The sequence below is a fragment of the Artibeus jamaicensis genome, unplaced genomic scaffold, assembly GCF_021234435.1.
Source record: "Artibeus jamaicensis isolate MK-2021 breed Jamaican fruit bat unplaced genomic scaffold, CSHL_Jam_final contig_464, whole genome shotgun sequence".
NCBI lineage: Eukaryota > Metazoa > Chordata > Mammalia > Chiroptera > Phyllostomidae > Artibeus > Artibeus jamaicensis.
This window is the reverse complement of record NW_026521842.1, coordinates 17097734-17119863: the sequence shown is the minus strand read 5'-3', so window position 1 is coordinate 17119863 and position 22130 is coordinate 17097734. Positions and strand designations below refer to the sequence as shown.

Below are 22130 nucleotides of genomic sequence, written 5' to 3'. Positions count from 1 at the left end.
CTGCTTCTGTTCTTTTTCTGGTTGATAATTTCATAATAATTTTTTAGTAGGCAGTGCATATAGGTTATCAACACTTTGTTTTTTTAAAATATATTTTATTGATTATGCCATTGAAGTTGTTCTATTCCCCCCCTGCACACCCCCTTTCCCACCATTCCCCCCTTTAGTTTATGACCACATCTCAAGTTCTTTAGATTCTATATTTCCCCTACTATTCTTGCCCTCCCCCTATCTATTTTCTACCTACTGTCTATGCTACTTAGTCTCTGTACCTTCTCCACCCTTCTCCTTCTCCCACTCCCCTGTTGCTAACCCTCCATGTGATCTTCATTTTTATGGTTCTGCTCCTGATGTAGCTATCTTCTTAGTTTGCTTTTGTTTTAGGTGTGGTTCTTAGTAACTGTGAGTTTGCTGTCCTTTCACTGTTCATCTTTTTTATTTTCTTTTTCTTAGGTAAGTCCCTTTAACATTTCATATAATAAGGGCTTGGTGATGATGAACTCCTTGAATTTAATCTTATCTGAGAAGCACTTTATCTGCCCTTCCATTCTAAATGAAACCTTTGCTGGATAGAGCAATCTTGGTTGTAGGTCTTTGGATTTCATGACTTGGAATACTTCTTTCCAGCCCCTTCTTGCCTGTAAGGTCTCTTTTGAGAAATCTGCTGACAGTCTGATGGGAACTCCTTTGTAGGTGACTGTCCCCTTAGCTCTTGCTGCTTCCAGAATTCTCTCCTTCATTTTCATCTTGGCTAATGTAATTATGATGTGCCTTGGTGTGTTCCTTCTTGGGTCCAACTTCTTTGGGACTCTCTGAGCTTCCTGGATTTCCTGGAAGTCTGTTTCCTTTACCAACTTTGGGAAGTTCTCCTTTATTATTTGTTCAAATAAGTTTTTCACTCGTGGCTGTTCCTCTTCCCCTTCTGGCACCCCTATAATTCTGATGTTGGAACGTTTAAAGATGTCCTAGAGGTTCCTAAGCCTCTCCTCATTTTTTTGAATTCTTGTTTCTACATTTTTTTCTGTTTGGTCATTTTTTTCCTCTTTATGGTCCACTCTGATTTGAGTCCCAGGTTCCTTTCCATTACTATTGGTTTCCTGTGTATTTCCCTTCATTTCAATTAGTTTAGCCTTCATATGTTCCTCTAATTTGTGACTAAAATCAACCAGTTCTGTGAGCATCCTGATCAGCAGTGTTTTGAATTGTACATCTGAAAGTTTGGCTATTTCTTCATTGCTTAGATTTATTGGCTCTGGGGCTCTAAGTTCTTCTTGAGCCATGTTTTGATCTGTTCGTGCCTGTTATGTATGAGGAGCAGAGCCTTAGATGTTCACCAGGGTGGGGCCTCCCAGGTTGCTGGTTTGGGACGCTGTATGTGGGTGTGGGGTCAGAGAGGGACAATGGCAGTCCCCTCTGCTGCTTCCTGCTGCTGGGGCCTGCATGGTCTGTCTCACCTCTTGCTCCTTCACTGGTTTATCTGCGCGAGAATGTGTGACCGAGGTCAGCCCTCAGTGGGTCAGCCCGCTTCTCCATACCTGGGATCTGCCCACGGCTGCTGTTGCACCTGGGTCGCATACCCGGGTTGGGCCGGTGGATCTTTCCTGCCTGACCCCGCTCTGCTGCTGGCTCTGCCCCTCTTACTGGTTTGGCTGAAGGGTTTGTTGTTGTCAGACTTTTGTGTAGTTCAATTTTCTGTGGTTTTGGCTGTGTTTTTGTTGCTCAAACTTTGTTGTTTTTCAACTTGGTTGTGCGAGGAGATACAGTGCTTCCACCTACACCTCCATCTTGGTGGAAGTCCCAGGTTATCAACACTTTGGAAGTATAAAAGCTTAAACCATATAAAGAAAGTTCCCCTTCCCGGTCTAGTCCTCCAGCCTCTAGCTTCCTCCCCAGAGGCAGTAACCATTGTGTTTCTTTTATGATTCTTTCCAAGATATTTTTTTGAATGTACAAGTATATGCATATTTATTCTTTAAACATACACATAATATATATGCTGTCTGCACTTTCTTACTTAATAATTATCTGAGAAGTTTTTTCCATACAGCTCGTAGCCAACTTGAATAACTTTACTCCTTTCTTCTGCTAACTGCAGCCCATGATGGGGACAATTTTAGTATCAACAAGAACAGTAATCACAACAGATTGAAATATTTTAAATATGTTTAAATCTAAGAACTCACAGGGCCTTTTAAACAAAACAGAATTTCTTTTTATTTTTTTAAATTTTATTTTTCAATGACGTTTTACATTCAACATTAATTTGTATTAGGTTCAGGTGTGCAAGCACACTGGTTAAACAATCGTAGACTTTGTGGAGTCTTCCCTTCATATTTTCAGTCAAAATTTCATCATTCATTTTTGGGGGATTGAGGAAAACCAACTCATTATTCTGAAAACTGGTAAATAAGAGACTCGAGCATTTTTCCTGCCTTTTCTTTACAAACTGAACCTCAAAGATGGCCAAATAGTTGATAAGACAAAGTTTATTTTACAGGCATGATAGAATTAGAATATTACTGTTTTGCATCTAACCAATTAATGGATTTAGGCAATAACCATCAATGGCTGCTCACATTGCAAAAGAGAGACAGCCAGACATCATGTGCTTCCTGTACCCAAACACTGAGCATATAAAAAGTGAAGACTATTACAATAAACTCGCCACCCCTGCCCCACCCATCTGCATCACATCACCGTCACTTCCCCCCACCTTTTAACCGTTGCATTTAAATTTTGGATATTGCCCAACTGTGCTCCACAGAGGTTGTAGCAGTTTCTGCTTTTTACCAGCAGTATGTGAAAATGCATTTTTATATTCCTATCAGTATGTGATTAAATATTTTTACTCTTGTCAATCTGAGGTTAAAAATGGTATTTTGTTACAGTCTTGTGTACCCCCCACTTAAAAAACATTTTTTTAAATTTATTTTTGGAGGGATGGGAAGGGAGGGAGAGAGGGAGAGAAACATCAATGTGTGGTTGCTTCTCACATGCCCCCCACTGGGGACCTGGCCCACCAATCCAGGCATGTGCCTTGACTAGGAATTGAACCAGTGACCCTTTGATTTGCAGGCTGGCACTCAATCCACTGAGCCACACTAGCCAGGGCAGTATTTCACTATAGTCTTAAATTGCATTTTGTGTCTCATATTGATATCCAGCATCTTTTCAGATTTTTAAGGGTAATCTTATCTGTGAAGTGTCTTTGCATATTTTTGGTCTTTTTCCTGTTGATTTGTGAAGGTTCTTTTCATATCAGAGAAATTAGCCATTCATCTGTAATATGAGTTAATGCTAATTTTTCCCACTTGGTTTTCTTTTGATTTCAACTTTGCTCATAATGGGGTTTTTTCCATTTAGATTTTTAAAACATTTTAATGTAGTTGAATTACCAGCTTTTTATGACTTCTAGATTTTGTGTGATATTTCAAAAATCCTTTCCACTTTGAGATTATAAAAATGTTCTGTTTTTTATAGTTCCTCTATAGTTTCATTATTTTTTTATGTCAAAATCTCTGATTCGTCTGGAATTTATTTTGATGTAAGGTGAGAGATAGGGCTATAACTCAGTTTTTGTTCAATACATACTGAGTTGTCACAGAACTGTTTATTGAATAACCTGTCTTTTCTGTAGTAATTTAAAATGTCACCTTGTCATATACTAAATTCTAGTGCTTATTTCATTCCATTTCTGAACTTTCTTGTTTATTTATTTGATATCTGCCTATTCATATATTAGTGCCACATTGTTGTAAGTTTTGAAGCTTTATGTATTAATACTTGAGAGAACTAATACTGCTCCCCTTACACAGACACACACACACAGTCTTTAGAATTTTCACAGCTATTCTTCTATATTTAGTTGTCCTTATAATATTTATAATGAATTTAATTAGTTCTCAAAAGTGTCATGATTTTTTTATTGGTATTGAGTAAAATTTACAGATTTTCATAAAGAGACTTGCCATCTGTCGTGCTTTACTAACTCAACTGAGATAGAACAGAAGTATATATTACTGCGTTTTTGTTGGGGAGACATCAGTTGCATAAGATGTAGTCATTGTTTAAACAACTGATGCAGCCTGTGTTGCAGACTGTCTATCATTCCTGGGGAGAAAGCAAATAAGTTAATTGTAGGTAGTCCCCTAGGCTCTTATCCATTTGTTAAGGTCAGGGTTCGTATCATATGAGGAAGTTTTAGTTTCAGCTGACCTCCAGTGTCGTGTTAGCCAACAGGGTCATGTGGTTGCTTCAGTGTCGTTATAACCTGGAGTGGCATTCGGGATATACAGAAAGGGGGAGTGGATTGTAACACGTGAGTGGTTCAGGCTCTGGAATCAGACAGCAGTGGCACCCTATGACCTCAGCAGGTTATTTAGTCTCTTCTTTTCTTCGACTGTAAAGTGAGGGTATGTTAGTTGTGCCTGACTCCCAGGACTGTGAGTGAGGCTTAAATGAAAGAATCTAGAATGCTTTTGCCTGGTATATACTGGTGTCCTGTAAATGTTAACTAATGTCATTTATGTTAGAAACTGACTCCACTGGTCTGATGGTATCTGACTTACTGTGTTCAGTTCCTGATGTCATTACTTGAGAGAGGCAGTAGGAAAAGATCTCTATAAGAGGGTAGCCAGGTGATAAGAGGAAGGTGGCCTAGAAACATTAAAGGTATGGTGGGCCTTTTTACTGGAAAAGAGAAGGTGAGTGAGAAACAGGGTGTCCAGATGCTTATTTCTATTAGTTGGGGAGCGGGGACTAAGACCAGCTAGTGAAATTCAGCTTAACATAAGAAAAAACTTCTGGCCACTGCATCTTTTCGCAGTGGAGAGACTGTGCAGTGAGCTGCCTGCATTTCAGAAGAAATGTTCAGGAGGAATCTGGATTCCATTTGTTAAAGAAACTGTAAAAAGAATTTCTGAATTAGGAAAATGAGGCTAAATGATAAGCACTGTAGCATTTTCCTACAAAATTCTAGTATAAATGTACATAGATGCAATCTTATTTATTAATTTTTAGAGAGAGGGGAAGGGAGGGAGAAAGAGAGGAAGAGAAACATAAACATCAATATGTGAGAGAAACGTCATTGATCAGCTGCCTCTTGCATGCCCCCAGCTGGGGACCTGGCCCACAGCCTAGGCATGTGCCCTGACAAGGAATTGAACCAGTAACCTTCCTGTTTGTAGGCTGATGCTCTGTCATCCATTGAGCCACCCCAGCCAGGGTGTGATTTTTTTTTGACTAAGACTGTTTGGGGTGAACAGGGGTGACCATCAAATAAATAAAGATGTGGAGAAATAAGACTCAATGGGCTTGTTTCACTTCTGTCTCTTTGTCTGTTGTTACCTTGGAGATGAGTCCTATATCTTCTGAGTCCCTTCCTTTTCATATTAATCCTTGAGCGTGAGTTTTTAAAAGAACAAGCACATTGTTAGAAGTTTTCTGCCTCTTAGCGTGTGTGGGGCTTTTTAAAAAATATATATTTTATTGATTATGCCATTACAGTTGTCCCATTCCCCCCCTTCATTCCCCTGTATCCTGCACACCCCGTCCCACCCACATTTCCCCCTTTAGTTCATGTTCATGTGTCATAAGTTCTTTAGCCTCTACATTTCCCACACTACTCTTGCCTTCCCCCTATTTTCTCCCCACCATCTAAACTACTTATTCTCTGTACTTTCTCCTCCCTTCTCCTCCTCCCACTTTCCTATTGATAACCTTCCATGTGATCTCCATTTCTGTGGCTCCTCTCCTGTTTTAGGTATCTGCTTAGTTTGCTTTTGTTTTAGGTGTGGTCGTTAATAACTGTGAGTTTGCTGTCCTTTTACTGTTTATATTTTTTTATCTTCTTTTTCTTAGATAAGTCCCTTTAACATTTCATATAATAAGGGCTTGGTGATGATGAACTCCTTGAACTTGATCTGAGAAGTTCTTTATCTGCCCTTCCATTCTAAATGAAAGCTTTGCTGGTTAGAGCAATATTGGATGTAGGTCCTTGCCTTTTATGACTTGAAATACTTCTTTCCAGCCCCTTCTTGCCTGCAAGGTCTCTTCTGAGAAATCAGCTGACAGTCTGATGGGGACTCCTTTGTAGGTGGCTGTCTCTTATCTCTTGCTGCTTCTAGAATTCTCTCCTTCATTTTAATTTTGGCTAATGTAATGATGATGTGCCTTGGTGTGTTCCTTCTTGGATCCACCTTCTTTGGGACTCTCTGAGCTTCCTGGACTTCCTGGAGGTCTATTTCCTTTGCCACATTGGGAAAATTCTCCTTTATTATTTGTTCAAATAAGTTTTCGACTTGTTGCTCTTCTTCTTCCCCTTTTGGTGGTACCCCTATAATTCAGATGTTGGAACGTTTAAAGATGTTTTGGAGGTTCCTAAGCCTCTCCTCACTTTTTGAATTCTTGTTTCTTCCTTCCTTTCTGTTTGGTTGTTTCTTTCTTCCTTCTGGTCCACTCCCTTGATTTGAGTCCCAGTTTTCTTTCCATCTCTCTTGGTTCTCTGTGCATTTTCCTTCATTTCACTTCATTTTTTCATCTAATTTGTGACCAAAATCAACCAGTCCTATGAGCATCCTGATCACTAATGTTTTGAACTGTGCATCTGATAGGTTGGCTATCTCTTGGTTGCTTAAAAGTATTGGCTCTGGAGCTTTGATTTGTTCTGTTTGAGCCATTTTTGTCAGGTCATGCCTGTTAGGTATGAGTGGCGGAGCCTTAGGTGTTCACCAGGGCAGGGCAACGCCCGTGGCTGGGTTGTGATGCTGTATGTGGGGGCAGGGTCAGAGAAGAACTAGTGCTTGTTCTGCTCTCTCTTGGATTTCAGTCCTCTCTGCCGCTTCCCACAGGCAAATTGGGCCCTTCTGGTGCTGGTTCTTGGGTGGGTGGGCTTGTGTACATTCTAGGACCCTGTGAGTCTTTCCAGTGAACTCTCCTATGAGGCTGGGAGTCTCTCCTGGTACCTTTTAAATCAGTGCTTTTAGGCTTTATTTCCTGTAGCTGGGGCCCTGGGTTGCAGGGTCTCACTGCCCATTTTTGCCTGTTTATCTGCACGTGAATGTGTGACCATGGTCAGCCAACTGCCTTGCTCGCTCTTCTCATTTTCTTCCTGCACCTAGGGTCTGCTAGCCTCGTGCTGCCTGTGCTCCCGGGTCTAGCAGCCACCACCTTTTCCTGCCGCCAACTCCACCCCTTTTACCGGCCTGGTTGGATGGTTGTCGGACTTTTGTGCAGTTCAGTTTTCTGTCTGTTCTGGTTGTGTTTTTGTTTCTAAATCTTTGTTGTCCTTAATTTTGATTGTGTGAGGAGGCACAGTGTTTCCACCTGTGCCTCCATCTTGGCTGGATGTGTGTGGGGCTTTTTGAATAAAGGTGCTATTTGCACTTAGCAGACAACTGACAAGTTTAAACAAAAGAATATGATCCCATAAACTAGGCCTTGCTCCGTTTATTGCCAGTACCCTTCCCTGTTATCCTTAAGTGTCCTGCTACTCTTTTATTTCAGTAAATGTAACCATAGTATGTTAGAAAAATTTAGTAAGTTTATAAATAGAGGTAATATTTAATAACCTGTTTTTTTTTTCTTCAGATTTATCTCCTGATTTCTTTCTGGAGGGTCATTATTAGTGACTTGCCCCAATTTCCAAAGTTAGGTTTTGTGAAACTTTCCTGCTCTCAGTGGATATTACATGCATGTCACATTGGGGGTACTGTGTCATCACATTAAGTAAAAAACCTAGTATAGGAGAATATAAATCTTAGTTGATTTCTAAAATATTTCTGTATTTTTAGTGACTGATGAACCTACTGGAGCCACGGATCCCGAAGAACCTTCTGTTGGTGTGACACCCCCACCTGCTACAGCATTGAGTGTTACCCCAAACCCTGCTGCAGAGTCTCTCCCTGCTCCGGCCACGCCAGCTGAAGGAGAGGAGCCCAGCACTTCGGGCACACAGCAGCTCCTGGCGGCTGCCCAGGCCCCAGATGCTTTGCCTGCTGGGTGAGTAGCCTTCTGTCCCACAACAGCGCTTCCTACCCCTCCAAAGACTGAGGCTCCTTCACCAAGGCAGAAACAACATGGTTATTTATTACCTAGTGGCTAGGAGTCTCTGGGGAGGCTGCTATGCTTAGGACTGAGGGAGGTGTGGAAGAACTGCTTGTTCTACAGAAATCTTAAAGAGAATCTAAATCATCGGGGGCAGAATCAATGCTACCTTATACTGTGACTAGAAATGAACAGCTTGACTCAAAGCATGTGGCTTTTATAGAACAAGAAACTTATTTTGCCTTCTGAAATCATTGATGGGTGTTTGCCTAGATCCTGCGTAGAAAACGACTTTTCTCTCTTGAATTTTATCTTAACGGCCTGTGGAGGACATTAGGCTCTGAATATTACTGTATGTTATTCCCACAGCTGGTGCTGATACCAGCAGGGACTGCTAGTTTCCTTGCCATCCTTTAGTTCAGAATTAAACCTGACGGTATAGACCTTGGGTGCTAAGAAGATGGCTCTCGTAAACCAAAAGGAAATTCAGTTTGGTGGTATAGTGAGTGCAGGTTAAAAACGTGGATCCAGGAATCAAACAGAACTGGGTGTGAATCCCCACTTGACTCTATTTGACCTTGCATCAGGGGCTTACCGTCTGTCGAAGGGGGAGATAACAGTGGTGCATACCTCTCCAGAAAGTTAAGGGACTCAGATACGGCGAAGCTCTCACCCCATGGTGGGCATTGCACTTGGTGAGTGATGTTCTTGAAGTGGTTGTGAAAGAATCATGATGGAGGGGAATGGCTCTGAACTGGAAATGAAGCCTGATCTTAGAGGAACCAGTCACAGCGAGGCTCGTCCCCCTGTGGCCCTTCTGTGCATCCTGGTTATCAGCGTGGTCCCGAGAAGACCAGTGTCTGTCGCCACGGTCTCCACGATCCGACTGCTGGTGCTGGTGGCGGTGGGGTGTGGGAGGGTCCTCTGAGCCCTGTAACTCATAAAGGGAAAGGTGGATGGTCCCTTGTTTGGTGTGTAATCTGCTGTATTGTCTTTAAGCTGCTTTAGAAAACCCAATTATTAAAACAAAAATCCTGAATCTGAAGGCATATGTAACTTTTTACCATGTATATATTCCATCTCCTTACCATTTGGCACACTACTTAACTCATATTTCTTAATAACGTGTGATGAACAAATGAAAAGTATTGCAAATAGTTCCTAATCCCTCAAACCTGGAGTGAATTGAGGGTATTGAGAGGTGGTTCAGAAAAGTTTTTTATGATGGTTTTGATTTTGTGGAAAGATTAATAACCAATTTCTGTGTCCAACTCCTCCCTACCAAGATTTCTTTTCTCTTTTGTGTGGTGAGGACTACTCAAAAGACCTTCGTTTGGTTAATAATTTCAAATCTGTATATAATTTGGGGGGAACAGAGCAAAATCATTTTGGCAGGAGAAGAGAAAATGGCCACCCGGGTCCCCGGTGAGCTGTTTGTTTTCTTCCCGCCGAGCAAATGCCTGGAAGGCCGGCTTCACTCCTGTGTCAGTCACAGGCAATTAGGGCTAATGGCTCAACGTGTCTTTATGTAGGGCGTGTGTGAGGCTTACTGTTCTCTGGGATTGGGCTCTTCCTGTTTCCAGGCAGCTGGAAAACTCCAGGCTCTGAAAACACTCTTTATTCTAAGTTTGGCGGATGGAGTGGCCCAGGGAAGCGATTCTCCTCCCTCACCCTGCCAAAGGCTGCAGCACTTTTTAGAGGGAGAATTTGGACAGCATCTTTTCCTTAGAGTGTTTAGAACATGACAAGGCCTGTGCGTGGGTCTGGGGAGGCTGCTGCCTACTTTAAAATGTGTGCCGGTCCCGAAAACGGTACTGGGACCCTTCCTGGGGTGCCTATCCCCGAGACATCAGGAGGCTGGAGAGCCTGAGCTGCCTGCCTGCAGGTTGCCACCAGCTGTGCTGAGTGCACGGCAGTGAGCCTGGCAGGTCTTCAGCTCTCCGTTCTCTGAGGGCAAAGGGCACATGTTCTGCAGTGACCCTTGCAATTTCTGACCTATTGTCCCCACCCCAGTTTATTTACAAGTTAGGAGATCCAGATGGGATGGATTATTCCTTTATTCCTGGTATCGTGGCTTCTGGAGTCAGAACCAATTTTAACCTTTTTATTTGTTTGTTTTGTTTTTAATCCTCAGCTGAGGACATGCTCATTGATTCCAGAGAGAGGGATGGGTAGAGAGAAAGAGAGAGAGAGAAGCAAACCTTTGTGGGTTGCCTTCCAAACATGCCTGGACAGGGGACCAACCCGCAACTTTTAGGTTTACAGGACAGTGCTCCAACGAACCGAGCCACACTGGACAGGGCGATTTTAACCTTTTCAGATAAAACTCTGAGCCTGACATTTCACCACTTAGAATGCCTCACTGGCTTCATTGTCTTAAGGCAGCGATTTTCAACAGGTGTGCTGAAAGAATTTTTAAAACATGTAATGCCCGGCTATTTAGTTAGGGACACTGACCTCTTTTTCCTTATAGTGTCAAATAAATGACAACACAACAGTAGCTGTCCAGAGTGAATGGATCAAAATTACACCAATTTTTATGTCAGAGCAGCAAAAATGTATTTTTTGGTGTGCTGCAGAATTTTAATAATTAGTTAATGTGTGCCACGAGATGAAAAAGTTGAGACTCGCTCTCCTCAGGGATGAATTCACCCTCAGTGAAGCCTAGGAAACGATAGGACCGCATCTGCCCCTCAGGCCCAGGCGCTGCTTTGCTCCCCACGCTCCAGCATAGTAACTGATTTCAGTTCGACGAGTGTACCACTCTTTCTCTGTCTTCGGGGCCTTCTGCCATGCTCGTTGCTGTTTTTGTAAACTTCCTCACTACTTTGTCCATTAATTCCTACCCATCTTCGGGTCTCATCACCATTTTCAAAACCAACACTCCATGGGAATTCTTCCTTGGTTCCTGGTGGATGGGGTCAAATGCACTGAGTACTGTGACTCTGCTCATTCGTGGAATTGCTTGTTTCACGCCTCTCTGCCCTGCTGGGCTGTAAACACCAAGATGGCAGGGAGCCTGGCACAGAGTAGGCCCCCAGACATATTTGTAATGAATAAATTTAAATGCCGCCTTCTTTTCCTCCAACTGGATGAATGTTATCTGCTTCTTCAATACCTCAAAGAAAGAGCAACTGTGACAGGAGCACTGCATTTCTTCTCAAGAGCAAGAGCTTAAGGATTGTTCACTGGGTTGACTGGCTTTGTGTTGAAACGTGTGTCTGGCACAGGGTCAGGGTGTCCTTCCCTGCTCACTAGGGGTCCTCATGCACCGGGAGATACCTTGGAGCATGGCTCCTCTTTGCTAAGGCATTCCTGGGTCCCATAGAGTGCTCTTTCAAGGCATCCAGCTGACTTTGTCTCTTTCCAACTTTATCTTCTCAATTTCTTCAGTCTCCTTCACTGAACAGTTAAGCAAGGTTCACTTGGAGATCCCAAGGGCTTATTTTTCCAGTTGCCGAGTTGCCTTTCTGCAGCTTGCAGCAGATGAGACTAACCATAAAGAGGTCACACATGCCTGTATGTTTTAAGAACTAAAGGCTACTGAAAGCTGGGCTGCATAAGTCCAAATAGAACTCGCCTGATCCCCTTTCTCCCTTGTCTCTAAACCCTCCTCTTTTTGTGCTTCTTAATTTAATTAGCATGAAAGAAGCCAACTCTAAGGGTGTCTTCGTTTGCAGCTTACAAATGTCCATTAATGGCAGAGGTGCCAGGAAGGCTCAGGAGACATGGTGAGATAGTGGTCCGGGCAGCAGCGATGGGAAGTGAGGCCACTTTGATCAGTTGGCCTTGCATCTGGTTTTTATCAGCACCGAGCCCACTTTGGGGACTGAAGGCCCATTAACAGACCCTGTGTACAAGGCTTAGATAAACTCCAAGTGCGTCCCAGGCTTTGCAGCTCGCTCAGTGCCTCGCACACAGAGGCACATTATTTCACCCTGGCAGCCGGCGCTCTGCTGTGGTTTCTTATATAAGGGAGGCCGTTGTGCTTGGACTGCCGGCTTACCTCAGCACTGCCATTTCACACCATCCCTTCTCCCGCAGGCGTTGGCCGCCCTGTCCCTTCCTGCCTCAGGGTAGAATTAACTGAGGAGGGGTGTTCTCTGGATCTTTTTGATGTGCCATCTCTCCTACTGCCAAGCCCAGTGCTGGACACCCAGAGGCCCTTTTTCTAGGTGGTCTCTGAGACACACTGTCAAGGATGACAACCTTGTGAGAGGTCTTCGGTGTTTTATTCGTAGACACGCTTTAAGAAATGTTGGAATTTGGAGCTTCTCTGCTGAGCTATATACCAGCCGCCACCATCGATTTTCATTCCAAACTCAGTTTTGGCACCAGCCAAAGGTCCTTACCCAAGGAGTTTAAAACAGTGCTTCTCAAACTGTCTGTGAAGAACCAGCCCTTTCCCGCCCCCCTCTTTTCTTTGTTTTAAATTTTTTTCAGTTTGTTACAGGTCCTTACTTTTGTTCTCTATTTAGCAAGACAAATGAATTGATTACATATTTCAGTGTGGCAATGTCAGATTGGTACGAAAGTTTCTAAATGCTCAGGAACTTATGAACTTTTCTGGTGGCTGAACAGTGACAGTTTGGGCCATGGACCATACTTTGAGTAGCACCATTTAAAAGGACTATACTGGCAGAATTTGTGCCTTTTTGTTGAATAGGATTTAGTTTTTGATGTAAATGCTTAAGTAGTAGCAAGTAGTACATGTTTCTGACTTCCTCCTCATCATCTCAAAGCAAAAGCCATATTTCCAAAGATTCTACTATTGTTGGGGCTGGCCCATGAGATGTTCTCAACCTATTACATATATGTATTCATAGGTAATAATGAATTTTTTTTTATTAACCTTTCCTGAGAGGAGCTCGAGAGCAGGGCTTGCTGTGTCCACCTTTGTAACCCTAGCACCTAGCATTGTTCTAGGCTTCCAGGAAGATGGAATGGGAAATGTTTGTTGAGTGACATGATTTCATTCTCGGTAGCCCTTAAAGTTTTGGGGAGGGGTGGGTAATAGAAGAAAGAATAAGGAGAACAACAACAAACAGCCGGATTTAACCATTGGTGCTTGTTGTGCACCTTAAATTTTATGTTTATTGTAAAATATTTTAACCATGCAGGTAAGAATGGATGACACTTTAGATTGAATGAACAACAATATGTTTATATACTTTTAAAATAATTTTGATTACCTTATGTATTATTTTTTATTTGCTTTTTCTGTCCGATATATGGTAAACATCTGAATGAGTCAATATAATCTACAATGTTATTTCAAATGACTGAATACCCATTACAGAAATAACATCATTTATTTTATTAACCCTCTACTTTGGGACATTTGATTGTTTCCAGTTTTCTGTAAAATTCTGCAACATGGTGTGACAGATAACTAAGTCTTTGACACATAGCTAAATCTTTGACACATAATTATTTCCTTAGGGTGTGTCTTAGAAGCAGAGTTGCTGAGTTATAGGGTATTCACATAGGAAAAGGTTTTTGATCACAATGTCAAATTGTCCTTTGGAAAGAGTGTACCATTTTTGCTCTCACTAACCTTTTTTTAAAGAGAGACTATTTATCTGGAAAATCTTGCATGTGCAAAATGTTTAAGTTTTTTTTTTACTTTTTATTGATTTTATTGAGGCAGCATTGGTTAATAAAATTACATAGGTTCCAGGTGTGTCCAGGTCTATAACACATCATCTGTATATTGTATTGTGTGTTCACCACCCCCAAGTCAAATCTTCTTCCATCACTATTTATCTCTCGCTGTACTTTCTCCTACCACTCCCCACTCCTCTTTCTCTCTGGTAGTCACCCTGCTGTCGTCTGTATCTATGAGATGTTTTGTTCCACCTTTTTCAGCCAGTTTCTCAAGTCTCCTCCCATCTGACAACTGTCAGTCTATTCTCTATCAGTGAATCTGTTTCTGTTTTCTTTGTTAGTTTATTTTGTTCCTTAGATTCCATGTATGAGTGAAATCATATGGTACTTGTCTTTCTCTGACTGGCTTATTTCACTTTGCGTAATGCTATAATGCTCTCCAGGTCCATTCGTGTTGCTACAAAGGGTAAGATCCCCCCCCCCTTTTTTTTTTTACAGCCAAGTAGTATTCTATCGTGTAAATGTTCCACAACATTTTTATCCATTCCTCTACTGAAGGGCATTTGAGCTGCTTCCAAATGTTGGCTATTGTAAATAATGCTGCAATGAACATAGGGGTGCATACATTCTTTTGAATTAGTGTCTCAGGTTTTTCACATATATTCCCAGAAGTGGAATCAGTGGGTCATAAAAACACATTTTTTATAGATACTATTTCCAGGAATTGTCTTGCCTCTCTGTGAAAGCATATCTTTTAATGTTGCCAACTTCTATTGAAGAACTTCAGAGATATTTCCAAGGTACAGAAAATAGGATTGTTGAAGAAGGAGAAGAAAAACAGATTTAATTTAGATGCCTCAGTAGCTCCTGCTGTGCCATCCTGTGCTTAAAGGGCATAAGTGTTGGTTGTCGAGAGTTTTAAAACTGGAGTTAGTGTGCTAAGATTTAAAGGAAAGCTCAACATTTCAAGAAAGGTTCTTGGAGGAAGGACCAAGTTTAACACATTTCCTACCCAGCTTGCAAAGGACTTACTGAAGCAATAATGAAACAGTGAGCCGGAGATGTGTTCCACTGCATGCAGATTTCTGACTCATAAAACAGTCCGAAAATGTCCCTGCAGAGGATATAAATTTTATGGTTCACCCAGGACATGCCCAGACCTTGGGGAATAGGATTTGGTTTGGTCATTTATTATAGGAGCATAGAGTAAGAAAATATGAGTTCCATTTAGTTTTACGTGGGAAATTGCACTTCTACTTAGTCAGCTTTCAGAATAGTTGAACAGTTTCAATGTGTTTTTCTGAAGTTTAGATTTTGTCTCAGTAGCCAGCAAGGCATTTTTTTTGGTGGGGCAGAGGTGTGTAGGCCTGTTGGCCTGACTTTGTTTTCTAAGGAGAGAATATTTTTTGAATGAGGGTCAGGTTCACTAATGACCAGTGCCTGTGTTAATGTAAGTGAGCAAATTAATAAATAATGCAAGTTAATAATGCCCTCACGAAGATGGAATTTTTTTGGATTTTATTTATTTATCTTTTTTTTTTTTTTTTTTTTTAGAGAGGAAGGGAAGGAGAGAAGGAGAGAAATATCAGTGTGTGGTTGCCTCTCATGAGTCCCCTGCTGGGAACTGCCCTGCAACCTAGGCATGTGCCCTGACTGGGAATTGAACCACAATCGTGTGGTTCGCAGGCCCGTGCTCAATCCACTGAGCTACACCAGCCAGGGTGAAGATGGAATTTTTGATATGTAAATTTATAAGGGCCATGTAAAGAGACTGTCTATGCTACTAACCTGCACCCCTCACCTAGCTGTAATCCTTTCCCAACTTAGTCCTATACTTATGGTGAAACTGATTCTGTTCAAATATAGGGGAGTCTGATCAAGGGGTATGTCAGTCAGGATCGTGGAATACAAACTGTAATGGCAGGTCATTGAGAATTAATTTCTTGAAGACCTTTTAGGGAACCTTCCCCAACAAAATGTGGTTCAGGTGACCAGAGAGTGTCCTCTCAAGGTAACATGGGAGAGAAATGGTTGCAGGTCATCCCAATAGTGCGACTGAGATTTTTAGCCTTTACCCTTTTAATGATGATGATGATGATGTAGGATTAGGGCGAGCCCATGGAAGATGCACAGTTGAATGAAGGACAATTACAACCCTGAGGAGCAAAGGTAATTTAGGTTTCGAAAAGTGTCTGAGATAATTGAATTTGGAGACTACTTTTAAGTACTTTCAGATACAAAGACCCCGTGTAGTCTATGGTCAAACTGAATGTTACTCATTGAAGGCCAAGGAGCAATGTGTTGGGAAGGGACCTGAATCAGGCTTGATGCTTTGAACACTGTATCTGAGAGCATATCAAAGGAAGCTATTCAGTGGGAGAGGATGTGACCCACGTGACCAGCATGCAGTATTGAGGCCCATGGGTAGTTTGATTGAAAAGCCTTTTAATCTCAGTGGGAAGAAGATGCTTATAAGGGACAAAAACCTAACCCCTGACAGGGATGTGCTGATGAAAGGTCGCTGCTAGTATCACTTTCTTGGCACCAGGAGCCCAAACCAAGACAGTTGGAAGGCTTAATCTGTGTGGGTCAGCAGGTAGTGAGGAGAAATGAGAATCAGAGGCTTGTTTGATTGACAATAGACTTGACCGACTGTGCTGCATGAATCAAGGGAAGAGATTTGTATGAATTCTGAGGAGCCCTGCAGGTAAGGGAGGAGTTGAGAGTTCTCTAGGAAAAGCAGCTAGGCCAGGTCATGGACGAGGGAGGACCCACACTGACATTTAATCTGAGCAGGAGTCCAGTTTTTAAAGGAAAAAAATGTAGATATCAAAAGGGTAATGGAAGAAAGGTCTTATTTCTCTGGTAACTATTTTTCTAGTTAAGCCAATTGAGAGAGGGGGTTCATAGAAGGACACTGAGATTTGCTGGACAATGACAGGCCCTGAAAGAGAGACTTTTATTTCTAGGATCAGCTGGGATCAAAGATGGGATGGACAGATCTCATCTGGCCTTGGAAAGAGCTGCTGTAACTCTTGAATATTAGCAGAGAGGACTTCACACCAATTTCTTGTCTAGCAGTGTATGTGGGAACAGTGCTGTGTCAGTTAAAGGCATTTACTTCATGGGATTCCAAGTATTACACCATCTTCAAATGAAAATATTAACCACAGTGTATAGCCACTTTTCAAAACCAGTTTTCTCCTTGCCTCAAATGAACTATAAAAGAAGTCAAAAGTAGAATCTACTTATCAAATGAAAGTTGTAACAAAAGAATTGTTAGAATAAAGAAAAGGTTCCTTAAGTGTCTTTTATCTCCAATTGTTACAGTAAATATTTTGTCTTCACAAGGGGGGTAGACCCATCCACATTTTATGGACAGTTTTCCAAATAGTGACCTCAAAATGAGCAAACTAATTTTGTTGGTGCTTTGTGCCATCATACTTCCAAAAAAAAAAAAGGAATTCTGAGGTGTTCTTAGCTAAGTAAGTTTATTAGAAGCAAACATTATGACTGTTTCCTGCCGTTGCCTCAAGGAGCTTCCTTATTTCAGTATTTACCCTACCAAATGTCTTTCTCAGGACTTTACTCATTTCCAAATTCAGATGAATAAAGAGGGTTTCAGATTTGCTTCTCAATTCCTGAGCAGGCAGGAGGAGTTTGGAGAGCTGGTGTGAAGCCACAGCGTATTATTGGCCTGCCTTTCCTGCCCAAAGGTCACTTCCACATCTCCGTAGATGGGACATTAGCCTCTTGAGCTGGCAAGATCTGTTACTCTTTTGTCTTTACTTTAGAGGGTCATCCGTAGGAAGAAGATCTGTAACTTTACCCATTATGCATTTTCATCTGGTCACTTCTACCAGATGATTCTGTCTTTTTAATGAAATAATGAAGTGTGAGGCTGTTTCTTTCGCAGTGGGAGGAACCAAGGCACCTGGGTCAAGTCTTCAGTGTCCACTTCGACCAGAACCTTGAGCAAGAATACCCAGTAGCGCCCTGACTGGTGTGGCTCAGTGGGCTGGGCATGTTCCCGCAAACCACGTCACGATTTAGTTCCTGGTCAGAGCGCTTGCCTGGGTTGCGGGCCAGGTCCCTAGTTGGGGGCATGTGGGAGGCAATATTTTTCTTTCTTTCTCCTTTCCTTTTTCTTTCTCTAAAAGTAAGTAAGTAAAATTCGAAGATTTTACTCTTCAGATTTAGTGTGGTTGCCTCAACTGCACCCTGTAATGGGGACCTGGCCTGCAACCCAGGCTGGGCCCTGACTGGACATCAAACTGGCAACCTTTTGGTTCACAGACCGGCACTCAGTCCACTGAGCCATACCAGCCAGGGCTAAAATCTTTTTTAAAATGCTGTAAAAAGAATACCCAGGAGAGAAAAATGCTTTCAAGTATAATTCGTGGTATTCTCAACCCAGTAGTTGATTGCTTGTGAGGGGTGGGATTTCGGAATCCCTGGACTTCACTGCTGCCAGTGGTACAAAATGTGCGATCTCTTCCAGTGGATCGTATCTGAGCAGAGGGCTGTAATCAAAACAGGGTCTGGAAATGCACACAGTGGACTCATCATAATCCTCCCCAGTCATCCTGATTCTGCAGGGTTCCTCATCTGGAGTCTGGTGCTAGGGAAAGCTGTTCACTGGGAGGCGGGATCGGGAAAGCACCTGGAACCTCTCTGCTGGGTAGTAAGTTCCTATAAATTCCACTTGACCTTCCTTTTTCTCCAGTCTTTCTTCCTCTCGGTGTGATGTAGTGGTAAAACTCATGGGCTAGAGAGTCAGAGCTGAGTTTGAAAGCCGTATGAGTTACTTAGCTTTTCTGAGCCTCAGTTTCCTCAGTGGTGATGGCATTTTCCACTTTAAAGGGTGGAGGCAAGGGCTGCATGAGGTTAAACTCGAGCTGTGGTTCATTGTAGATGCTCAGTGGGTGCATGATGGTGCCCCTCTTTCCTTTCCTGTCTTAAAAACCTCATGCCTCTATCTGAACTAGTCTCAGAGGGGCTGATCAGTGCAGTCATCCTGGTTCAAATGAAAAAAATGGTATTGAACAAAGCTAATGTCTACCAGAGTAGACACACCAGGCTTCATAAGAGAAGTTAGAACACTTACTTCAGTGTATAGTCAGCTCTGCTATAACGTGTGTTCCTGAAAATCATCAGGCTATGTACAATCACACAAAAACCACAGGGCTTATGGGAAAAGGGGGTTAGGGGCATATGCTTGAAAATTTGGCAGTGACACAGAAAAACTAGAAACCTAATAGTGATGGTAGTACAGCTTTGCACATTAAATGGTTGAGATACATAACATTACATTAAACATGGCATGTTTCCATAAAAAGACCTGAAATTTGCTTGTGGAAGCAGATGTTGGGTTGGAGTTTGTTGGTGTTGTCTTGAAGGAGTGTTATCAGAAATCAGATGAGAGTTGTACTGCCAGATGAGTGTGGTATATAACGTGGTAAACTGAGGTAACTGGTAGATGGGTGAGTTTTGTATTCCTGTGCAGCTGGGTTCAGTTGGGGGAAGACCTCTATGTTCATCTAGTGTTTTTCAAAGGCAAAATCATGCATAAGCAAACACAAAGTTTGCATTATGCTCAAATTGTACCCTCATGTATCAGTCACATTGGAATAGATATGCATTTTCAAAACATCAGTTTCAGCAGAACCAACTGTACCAGCTACCTAGAAAAGGTTGCCTTCCCCTAGGCAGTACCCTGAAGACAAGTAAATAAAATCAGTGTAGCTCTGCTGGTGTAGCTCAGTGGATTGAACACAGGTCTGCGAACTAACAGGTTGCCAGTTTGATTCCCAGTCAGGGCACATACCTGGGTTGCAGGCCAGGTCCCCAGTAGGGGACGTGTGAGAAGCAAGCACACATTGATATTTCTCTCTTTCTCCTTCCTTTCCCTTCTCTCTAAGAATAAATCAATGTTTAAAACAATCAGTTGTAAAACATAAAAACTAATGGAACCATTAACATTTTATAAAGTGGTAATTATAAATTGTGGGAGACTGTTCTGTGTGGCACGGACCCAGCTCCTACTCGGCGATGCACAAGACCCACACCCACGGATAGGTTCTCCTGTGGGGAATCAGGCCTGCAATGTGCCTAGATTCCTAGGCACACTTTGAGTCTTGCTTTTGCTAAAAACTCCCTCACCCTAACTTGCAGCAAACATTTACTGCAAAGTAACTTCCTAAAATCCATGCTAAACCTTCCAAGGATGAGTGTAACTGGTTCAACTACTTTTCCCTTTTCATTTGCAAATATCACTCTCCTATGATGTGATTAGTGTCATTGGCTCCTTTTCTGTAAAAGGTAACCACCTAAAGCCAACCTGTGCATAGTAAATCAGGACCATCATGTAATGTGCCCAGAAAAAGAAATAAAGGCCTGTCATGGGGGAGGTCAGGCTTTTGGCTCCTCTTGAGAGCGAAGTCGCCCAACCTTTTTTTCTTCCACAGGACTTGGTAGTCTGTGCGAATGTCTCTCCCCCATCCACAATGTCTTGGACTCCACGAGCCAGGGTCTGCCTCAATAAATATTAATTTTTTGCCCTGGGCAGGAGGCTCATTTGGTTAGAGCATCATCCCATGCACCAAAATGTTGTGGGTTTGATCCCTGGTCAGATCCCTGGGTTACAGGCTCAATTCCTGGTTGGGGCGCATATGGGAAGCAACTGATCACTGTTTCTCTCTCTCCCTCTTTCTTTCTCTCTCTCTCTCTCTCTCTCTCTCTTTTTCCCTCTCTTCTTCTCTCTCTAAAATCAATGAAAATATCCTTGGGTAAGGATATAAACAAACAAACAAACAAATAAATAAAATGTTTGCATTCTTTATCTATCCGTTGTTGTATTTTGGGTAAGTGGAGTAATTATCAGACTGTTGACTGTGGGAATAATTGGGAGTGTGGGGATGGGTATCCTTGGCTGTATTTTGTAATGATTTTGTGTGTAGGTTACTTCTTTAGCTCATCAGCTACCTTGCTGTTCTCAGTAGCACAGATGAGCCACCCTCAGTGCCCTGATCTCATGTTAACTGACACACAGACTTACAGGGAAAGCAGTCAATAAACAACATGGGTACAGTGCAGTCAGTAAATGATATGCTGTGCTTCTTCTAGTCATCCTGATCTCTTTTTGAAGGTTCTCTGTAAATGAATCCTATATTTTAAAAAGTAATGTAATTGTGAATATATATGATGCTAGGAGAACAGTAGTGATCATATAAATTGTGATGTTAACAGGTAGTGTGGGCTAAAAAAGCTATGGAGTTATTTATAGATCAATTTTAGGAGAGGTGTGTGAACCACAGAAATTGTATACAAAGTTTTATTGGTGAGTACATTTTGGAAGGAAAGAGACCTCAGCTTTAATCACATTCCTAGATGGATCTCTGATCTCGAAATGGGCAAGAAACATTGATTTAGAAAAATCCATGGAATTTCCATATGGGTCATTTAGGGGAACTTAGAGCAATCGATGGCATATGCTAGTGCTGGGAGTCCGTAAAGGGCAGCTGTTAACAGTTTTCTCAGGAAGCACCCCAGGGAGGGGTCCGCTGTCAGTGACAGCATGGGGCTGGTTTGACCCGTGGGTTGACCTTGCGTGACATCTTTGATGTTTCCTCTCAAATTAGCCACCTCAGTAGTGAAGGAATCTCTTCCAAACAAGGGCTTACTGCTTTTCAGCTGTGTATCTCATGCTTCCCTTGACTTTATTTTTCAGATGGGAACAACGAGAGTTGCCCAATGGCCGTGTCTATTATGTTGACCACAATACCAAGACAACCACCTGGGAACGGCCCCTTCCTCCAGGGTAAGGCATGGACTGACAAGCCTTGAGACACTAGAAGTGGCACCAAGATCACCCGTGGTTCCCTGATCAGTGATTCTGATGGTTGGATGTTGTCCTGCAAAGTGAAAGGTCACTGGTTTGATTCCCAGTCAGGGCAGATGCCTGGAATGTGAGTTCAGTCCCTGGTTGGGGCACATATGACAGGCAGCCAATCAGTGTTTCTGTTTCACATTGATGTTTCTTTCCCTTTCTCCCTCCCCTCCCCTCTCTCTAAAAATTAAAAAAAAAAGAAAAAGAAAAGACTCACCCAGCGGCTTCTCTACCACTAACTGCTATGGCCTCATCTTTATTTCCCTGCACTCTCTTCTTTCTCTCTCTCTTTATCCCTTCCTCCCTTGGTCTTTTCCTTCTAAGTTCCTTCCTCTCTGTTCCTATTTTCCCTTCTCTCATGCATTGTGTTGGCCGTGACTGATGGCCATGGGCTTTATTAAGTGGTATATACAGAGCTGCTATGGCGGTTGGATCCTGGAGGAAGGAGGGTGGGGGAGGTGTCTCAATGCCCTCAGTCATTTCCCCTGCACAGATACCCTATTAGAGTCAGGTCTGCAGTCTCTGTCTATCGAGATAGCAAAGTACAGGGACAATTTATCTTGGGTCCATTGATTATTTTTCCTATTCGCTT

At 42.4% G+C, this 22130-nt stretch overlaps 1 protein-coding gene across 4 annotated transcripts in view; it reads left to right on the top strand.

Moving 5' to 3' along the window:
* WWP2 (WW domain containing E3 ubiquitin protein ligase 2) overlaps positions 1–22130 on the top strand; it is a 150792-nt gene that overhangs the window by 99481 nt on the left and 29181 nt on the right. For all 4 annotated transcript variants that reach the window (XM_037162639.2, XM_037162640.2, XM_037162641.2 and 1 more), the window contains exons 8-9: positions 7791–7998; positions 21380–21469. In XM_037162639.2, the coding sequence (XP_037018534.2) occupies positions 7791–7998; positions 21380–21469 (298 nt within the window). The remainder of the gene's footprint in view (positions 1–7790; positions 7999–21379; positions 21470–22130) is intronic.